Consider the following 8,867-nt stretch of genomic DNA (forward strand, 5'->3'; position numbering starts at 1 on the left):
AATGCCCCCGAATGGAGATGTTTGTTTTATTGCTAGTCTGTTAAAGTTCAACCCAGAACCGAGGCTGTAAGTGAGGAATTTGGACTTATTCTTGGTTGTGTGGCCTTGACTGTGCAAAAATATCTTTAAAAGGCATAAAGTAAATCTAATATCCATAGGCTTCTGATTTGTACTGAAATATTCCTTATAAACTAATCAATAGTGCGATAGTCGGTTGAAGGATTTGTCTGGGAGAGAGTGGGGGACACAGACAAGAGGAACACATCTGAACATTGTTACTGAATTCACAGGCAATGACCAAGCAAACAAGTAACTATCACTGTTCCAACAAGCACAACAGGCCAGTCCACTCCAGTCTTTGAGCTGAATATTGGCACATGTTGCAGTTCTACTGCTATTGTCACAGGCTGTAGTTTCCTTTGGAAATGCACAGGAAAGCTCACTCACTGTCTTTTGTTGCCCAGCTGCGGGGTTACAGGCCGGTTGGTTTGCTTTCCCACCCAGTAAACCCGGGCAAGAATTTGGGCATCGTGAGGACCGTAGCAAGTATTGTGTCTGGAGCTAAGACTTCAGCGTAAGGAATTTTATTTCACTTTTGAGTCATGTCTGAAAGGTTCCATGTTCCAACCCCCAGTGAGTGCTTATCATCTTCCTTTCTGCAGCCAAGTCAGAGAACGGTTGAAGAATGAAGTGATTCAGATGAAGGAACAGGCTCCTGGCTTTCGGCCTGGGCTGGCTATTTTGCAGGTGAGTGTCAAATCTTCGTTCATTTGGAGAAAATCTTTATCACTCTTGTCAGGCTCTGTATTCCAAATATTCAAGTGAATTGGTTTTGCAGCAGAGGGGGGAGAGTGTAGTGGTTGTGCCAGTCAGGTCTAAAAGTGGCACTGAAAAACCCAGGATGGCTGCTAATGTGCCATTTGCCAGGAAGGCTATCAAAAGGAGAGGAATATTCGGAAAAGAAGCGGAACGTTGAGACTTGGGAGTGTTAGTGGGAGAAGGAGCAGTTGTGAACAACACACACGAGTCAGCTGTGAGGAGAGAGTGAGGTTGTTTTTTATGCATTTGTTTGATGTGGGCGTCTCTGGCTCGACCAACATTTTATTGCCTGTCCCTAATTGTCCGTGAGAAATATGACTGACTGGGAGAGGGTGTGACTCTGTAAATTGAATCTGAGTTCACTGCCCGTGCAGTGATTTAAGCTCCCATTCCCTGCCATTGAATAGCTGAGTGGGTGTGTTTGTGCTGTTGACAACACCTCTGTGATGTGTCATTTGGTCTACGCTGTTGTAAATAAAGCAGGAGGAGATCAGCTTGGATCCAATTCCACTAGTTCCATAGTGCCGGCTAAAGGAAAGAAGGATTTGCCTTGTTGATATATACCCCTACGTCCAACGCAGAGTGAATGAGGCTGTGCTATCATCGTTGTTCTGTTTGTGAACCTATCTTGCGCACATATCATAATGAAACCCAGCGTAACGACCCATTCCTGGCAGGAAAGGGGGCTGAACGGATTAGGCCTATCTCCATTGGAGTTTAGAAGAACGAAACATGATCTTATTCAAATGTATAAGATTCGGAGCAGATTGTATAGAGTTAGGGGAGAACGTATGCTCTTTAGGACGAGACCAAAACTAAGGGACACAATCAGAGATCTTCCTTTTAGGACAGGAATGAAGATTTTATTTTCTTTCAGAAGGTGGTTAGAGCGTGAAATTCTCTTTCACCAATAGATAGTGAAGGCTAGAAGAAAGTTAGCTCTTTGCTTATTTCAGAAGAGTATAAGAATTAGGAGCAGGAGAAGGCCATGTGTCCCTTCAAGCCCACTCTACCATACAATAAGGTTATGGCTGATCTCACTGTGGTCTCAACTCCATTTACTGGTCTGTCCCCCATAACTCCTCACTTTCTTGTCTGTCAAAAATCTTTGGGTGGTGGAGCATGGATTGTGTTATGAAGTACACCCTGAGAATTTGCCTCTCTAAGGTTCCAGTAAATGGATTGGGAGGGGTGTGGCTTCAGGTATTGGAACAATATCTATCCAGGGCTGCAGTGAGTTTGCAGCATTTTCTATCTTGGTGCAGGTGTTTGGTGGGAGCCCAGATATTGATTGCTTGTGCTCAGACAGCAGGACGGGGTTGTATACTGGGATGTGATGATTCTGTGATGATGTGATGTTTTTTATTGAGACTTTTGTTTGTGAGATGTGGTGGAGCTGCCGTTCTGTAGGAACTCACTGGGACACCAAACATTTCCAGCTTTGGTGCAGTACAGTTGGTGCTGTCCATCAAGACCACCTTGGAAACCAAGTGAAGACTTTTGTTAGGCCTCACTGGGGTAGTGCGCTGGGAATCAAGCCTCATTATTCACAGAGTTGCCACAAAGTTTGAAGATTTTATAAAGTTATGCAAAATTCCATGATTTACCTGTCTTTTGGATCCATGTTAACGGAAAGCATGGACCAGGTTTCTGTACTAAACAAGAATTATTAGTTATTACAAAGAAGTAGATCCTCGTTACAAGTAAATTATGAACTGTTGTCACCATAACTGGCAGGAGTTTCTACGAGTAATTCAGGAGACACAGCAAAAATTCATCCCTAGAAAAAAGAGGCATGGTACAGGGATGATGAGGCACCCATGGCTGACTAAGGAAGTCAGGGATAGCATAAAAGAAAAAGGGAAAGCATATAATGTGGCGAAGGGCAGTGGGAAACCAGAGGATTGGGAAGCTTACAAAGACCAACAGAGGGCAACAAAAAAAGAAATAAGGAGGGAGAAGATTAAATATGAGGGTAAGCTAGCCAGTAATATAAAGGAGAACTGTAAGAGTTTCTTTAGATATATAAAGGGCAAAAGAGAGGCAAAAGTGGACATTGGACCGCTGGAAAATGACAGTGGAGAGATAGTAGTGGGAACATGGAAAAGGCTGACGAACTGAATAATTACTTAGTGTCAGTCTTCATGGTGGAAGACACGAGTAATCTCCCAAAAATTCAAGAGAGTCAGGGGGCAGAGCTGAGTATGGGGGCCATCATCAAGGAGAAGGTGCTAGAAAAACTGGCCTGAAGGTGGATAAATCCCCAGGACCAGATAGACTACATTTCAGAGTTCTTAAGGAGATAGCTGAAGAGATAGTGGAGGCGTTAGTGGTGGTCTTTTCAGGAATCGCTAGAGTCAGGGAGGGTCCTAGAGGACTGGAAAATCGCTAATGTGACACCGCTGTTTAAAAAGGGAGTAAGGCAAAAGACTGAAAATTACAGGCTGATTAACCTAACCTCGGTCGTGGGTAAGATTTTGGAGTCCATTGTGAAGGATGAGATTTCTAAATACTTGGAAATGCACGGTAAAACAGGGCAAAGTCAGCATGGTTTCATCAAGGGGAGGTCATGCCTAACAAATCTGCTAGAATTCTTTGAGGAAGTAACGAACAGGGTAGACCAAGGAGAGCCAATGGATGTTATCTACCTGGACTTCAAGAAGGCCTTTGACAAGGTGCCGCACAGGAGGCTGCTGAGTAAGATAAGGGCCCATGGTGTTAGCGGCAAGGTGCTAGCATGGATAGAAGATTGGCTGTCTGGCAGAAAGCAGAGAGTGGGGTTAAAAGGGTCTTTCTCAGGATGGCAGCCATGACAAGTGGTGTTCCGCAAGGGTCAGTGCTGGAACCACAACTTTTCACTTTATACATTAATGATCTAGATGAAGGAACTGAGGACATTCTGGCTAAGTTTGCAGACGATACAAAAATTAGGCCAGTCAGCCCATCAAGTCTGCTCTGCCATTCAATCATGGCTGAGAAATTTCTCAACCCCATTCTGCCACTTTCTCCCCGTAACCCCTGATCCCCTTGACAATCAAAGACCCTATTTATCTCCGTCTTAAATGTACTCAATGGTCTCCACGGCCTTCTGTGGCAGTGAATTCCATAGATTCACTGCTCTCTGGCTGAAAAAGTTTCTCCTTATCTCCGTTCTAAAAGGTCTTCCCTTTACTCTAAGGCTGTGCCCTCGGGTCCTAGTCTCTCCTACCAATGGAAGCATCTTCCCAACATCCAGTCTGTCCAGGCCATTCAGTTTTCTGTACGTTTCAATTAGATATTAGAGACCCAGAGTCCTCAAACACTCTTCATATTTTAAGCTTTTCATTCCTGGGACCATTCTTGTGAACCTCCTCTGAACCCAGTACATCTTCCCTGAGATGTGGGGCCCAAAATTGCACACAATACTCCAAATGTGGCCTGACCAGAGCCTTATAGAGCGTCAGAAGTATATCCCTGCTTTTATATTCAAGTCCTCTCAAAATAAATGCCAAAGTTGCATTTGCCATCCTAACTGCTGACTCAACCTGCAAGTTTACCTTGAGCGAATCCTGGACTAGAACTCCCAAGTCTCTTCACCCTTCAGACTTCTGAATTTTCTCCCCATTTAGAAAATAGTCCATACCTCTATTCTTCTTACCAAAGTGCATGACCTCACACCTTCCCACGTTGTACTCCATCTGCCACTTCTTTGCCCACTCTCCTAACCTGTCCAAGTCTATCTGCAGCCTCCCTGCTTCCTCAATACTACCTGTCCTTCCACCTATCTTTGTGTCATCTATCTGATGGCTCCTGCCCAAATATACACAGCCACCAGCTGTTCAGTTACCTGGGAATCAATGCCAGGCGCAAGGCCTTTGTCATCAACAAATGGTTACCTCTCGACAGACCAATCAACTACTTGTTACTGAACCTCCCTTCATACACACCCACTGGTTCCAGCGCGTCTGCAGTAACCTCCCCCACAGCTTGAACAAGCAGCTGTGTAAACAGTACTGACAATGAGGGTCAGGTAACATTAAAAGTACAGCAATCCTTGTTTGTTAAAACTGTCCTTTTTCCCATTTCAGTCCTCAATCAGAGATATTGAAAGTAAGAAGATACAATCATAAAATCCAAATATTCTTTCATAATGGACATAAGCAACTATAGAGGGTACTTGTGGCATAGTGACAATGTCACTACCCTGGAACAGGAGGTCTGGGTTCAAGTCCCACCTGCTCCGGAGGTGTGTAATAACATCTCTGAACAGGTTGATTAGAAAAATAAGTTAAATTTTAAAAAAAACTCGCAACTGCTGTGAAAACTTTCATTCAATCAACCCGGGTCCTGAAAGTGATGGACCTCTGGGGCCGTACTGTGCTGTCAGTAAAGTTCATGAAGTTATATCTTTCTTTCAGATTCTAATTAATATCTCACTTCTTTTCAATTCTTTCCTTCTCATAACCAACCCCATCCCCATCTCTCTACCCCCCGCCCCCCCACCAGCGTTTCCTTTAGCTTTCTCTTTCATTTCTTTGTATCTTCTCATGTTCCCTTACTAGGTTGGAGACAGAGATGATTCAAACCTGTACATCAGTATGAAGCTGAAGGCTGCAGCTGAGGTATGAATCGATTAATTCTGTTAAACGTGCTCCACATGGATAATCTTTCTCTGCATATATGAAGTTCCTTTTTTTTTTCCCTCGCCTCTCTCGATCCTGTTCCCATTTAATCCAATTCCCTCTCCCTGTAAATCGAACTTGAAAGGCAGAAATGTTACATTAAACCTACAGAATCTCGATTTGATGGCACTTTGGGCACTGTCCATTTCTGGTCTCCATATAACGAAAGGTCAGTGGGGAAGGTGCAGAAACATGAATGAAGCAAGACTGGGAGGGTAGGGCTCATTCTAGGAAAGAGAAATTGTGCAGTAATGGAATCTTTATAGGGCAGCACAGTGGCTCAGTGGTTAGCACTGCTGCCTCAAAGTGCCGGGGCCCAGGTTTGATTCCACCGTTGGGCGACTGTCTGTGTGAAGTTTGTGCATTCTCCCCGTGTCTGCATGGATTTCTGCTGGGTTCCCTCCCACAGTCCAAAGATTTGCAGGTTGGGTGGATTAGCCATGGGTAATACAGGGTTACAGGGATAGATAAGGAGAGGTGAGTCTGGGACGGATGCTCTTCAGAGGGTTGGGGTGGACTTTATAGGCCGAATGGCCTGCTTCCACACTGTTGGGATTCCATAATTCTGTAACTGTGAAAGGGTTCAATAGGGTAAACACAGAAGGGATGTCTGCATTTACATGGGAGACTAAAACTAGATGTCATACATCTTCGCCATTAATAAATGCAGAAGGAAATTCCGAAGAAATCAGGGAGCAATTAGAATGTGGAACTTGCTACCCCGAGGATTATTTCAGGTGGAACAACACAGATGCATTTAAGGGAAAACTGAATAAAGACATAAGGGAGAAAGGGATAGAAGGATATACCAATAGGGTCAGATCAAGTAGACTGGGAACATAGCTGTTTCTAGCATGGATTAGTTGGGCAGAATGGCCCATTTCTGTGCTGTATGTTTTAAGAAATCCCCTGAATGCTGTGTCCTAGCTGTAGTCGAAGATGTGAGACGGAAATCCAGCTGGTGAGTGCCTCCCTGTCTCTCTGCTCCCCTGCGTTTGCTGTTTATCCAAGATCTGAGCTTGGGTAGCAGGCATCTGAAAGACCTTAAAAACACATGCCCTACTTTTCCATGATGGTGTATATCAAGACGACTGTAGATTCACCACGCAGTGTTTGAGTTTTGTTATCGGTAAAACTCAACTGTTCAGTGTGACTGTCTGTGATAGAGCTGATATTTATTTTATCCTCTAGATTGGGATGAATGCGAACCATGTGAAACTGCCAAAAACGGCCACTGAAGATGAGGCAAGTACAGTTTCTACGTTCTTTATCCCCAGTGGTTCTTTCTCTGCACACACCCTGAAGATCACCGATCTTGGTATCAGTGTCAGTGCACCGTGACTGCTTCTTTCTCTTCTGTGCTGTGCTTTGCCTTGCCTCATGTGAGAGTTCAGATGTTCACTATCAGCAGATAGTACCAGTAATACATTATAAATCCAGAGTAGGAATTGAGTTGGGTTTAACCCCACCCTTACCCACAAACCAAACTGAACATTGTAGTCCAGTGGAGACTGGCTTACACAACATAAACTCTGGCAGTTTTATGTTTGTTCCGTAATTTTCCCCCAAACTGAGCAGGTTATTCCAAGGTCACCTTCTTAAAGAGTTTCACTTTGACTTCCTCACTTCAGACAGTAACTGGGTATTTGCCCTTGTCAATTGCAACATTCCTGTTTTTACTCGCTCATGGCTGTAGGGGTCACTGGTTGGTCTGAAGTTTATTGCCTGTACCTTGTTACCCTTGAGAAGGTGGGGGTGAGCTGCCTTCTTGAACTGCTACAGTCCATGTGCTGTAGGTTGACCCACAATACCGTTAGGGAGTGGGTTGCAGGATTTTGACCCAGCGCCACTAAAGGAACAGCGATTATATATCCAAGTCAGGATGGTGAGTGACTTGCAGGGGGTGGTGTTCCCATGTATCTGCTGCCCATGTCCTTTTAGATGGAAGTGGTCATGGGTTTAGAAAGTGTTTTGAAGTATAGATTGTAGATTTTTTTCATACTGCCACAACTGAGTATTGGTGGTGGAGGGAGTGGATGCTTGTGAATGTAGTGCCAATCAAATGGGCCACTTTGTCCTGGATGGTGTCAAACTTCTTGACCATTGTTGGAGCTGCCCCCTTCCAGGCAAGTGGGGAGTATTCCATCACACTCCTGACTAGTGCCTTGTAGGTGGTGGGCAGGCTTTGGGGAGTCAGGAGGTGAGTTACTCACCGCAAGACTCCCAGCTCTTATTTGGTTGATCCAGTTCAGCTTCTGGATAGTGGTCATCATCAAGGTGTTGATGGTGCAGGATATACTTTTGTTTGACATTGAACCCCTCCTCCTAATCCCAGAGCAAAGACGCTTTGAGAATTGTTGCTAATTTCAAGAGGAAAAAAAATCTCCTCATATGATGATTATGTTTAAGACTTTGCAGGGGAGCCCTGTGGTGTCTGGAGTGGCAAGTATACTTGCTGTCTTGGTTATATTTTAGTCATCGTGGCAATTGACTTGTTTTTCACATGTATAGGTGCTGAGGAAAATTACCCACATTAATGAGGACCCCAACGTACATGGTTTGATTGTTCAACTGCCTTTGGACTCCATTAACCCAATTGACGTTGAGAAAGTAACAAATGCAGTTTCCCCTGAGAAGGATGTTGATGGGTAAGGATTAACTGTTTCTGTGTAAGTCGTGGGATGCACACAAGCTTAAGAGTTTTCAGCACAGGCCAGTGAATTATGATCCAAAAGGGAGGGCACATCCCTCTCTTATCACAGGGTGGTTCGTTGTGCCCTAGTGATTGCCCTGGGGAGGGGGTTGCTGAATAACGTGGTTGGTCAACTTGAGCGAAACCTGGAATCGAACCAGGATCTCCTTTTCTCTCCGGCTCTCTGTGGTACAGCTATCTCCTGAGCTAACCAATAAAGAGAAGTTGGGTGCTGTGAGGAAATGTTTCTGGCAAAAAATGCTCTTCATTTTTAGAGAAAACACAGATTTGTGCAAGAATCCCAGGTATTTCTTCAGACAAAACATGCTCAGTGTTCAGCTGTTCCATTATTACTGAGAAAAGAGAGCGCCCTGTACCTAATTTCCTGACCTTCAGACATCAAGAACGTCTGTGAAATATAGTCTGGTTGTGATGTAGGAAGTGCACAGCCAGTTTGCTCACAGCAAGCTCCCATGACCTGCGCTGTGATAATAATCATTAGTTGTTTTGTCTTTAAACTAATATTTGGTTGCAAGGAAAACTCCTCTGTTATTCTTTGAATTACGGAGAGAATCTAATCTGTCCACCTTAGCAACAAGGATTGGAGTCTGAGCTAGTAGGAACTGCAGATGCTAGAGAATCGGAGACAACAAGGTGCAGGGCTGGATGAACACAGCAGGCCAAGCAGCATCATA

The 8,867-nt window shown here is 44.4% G+C and overlaps 1 protein-coding gene across 1 annotated transcript in view; it reads left to right on the forward strand.

Moving 5' to 3' along the window:
* The first annotated feature begins 425 nt into the window (after positions 1-425).
* Positions 426-8,867, forward strand: part of mthfd1b (methylenetetrahydrofolate dehydrogenase (NADP+ dependent) 1b) — an 82,592-nt gene continuing 74,150 nt past the window's right edge. Inside the window, exons 1-5 of the mRNA XM_048600009.1 lie at positions 426-574; positions 663-747; positions 5,361-5,420; positions 6,672-6,725; positions 7,992-8,128. Coding sequence (XP_048455966.1) covers positions 426-574; positions 663-747; positions 5,361-5,420; positions 6,672-6,725; positions 7,992-8,128 — 485 coding nt within the window. The remainder of the gene's footprint in view (positions 575-662; positions 748-5,360; positions 5,421-6,671; positions 6,726-7,991; positions 8,129-8,867) is intronic.

Source organism: Rhincodon typus, chromosome 8 (genome assembly GCF_021869965.1).
Source record: "Rhincodon typus isolate 14 chromosome 8, sRhiTyp1.1, whole genome shotgun sequence".
NCBI classification, from domain to species: Eukaryota; Metazoa; Chordata; class Chondrichthyes; order Orectolobiformes; family Rhincodontidae; genus Rhincodon; species Rhincodon typus.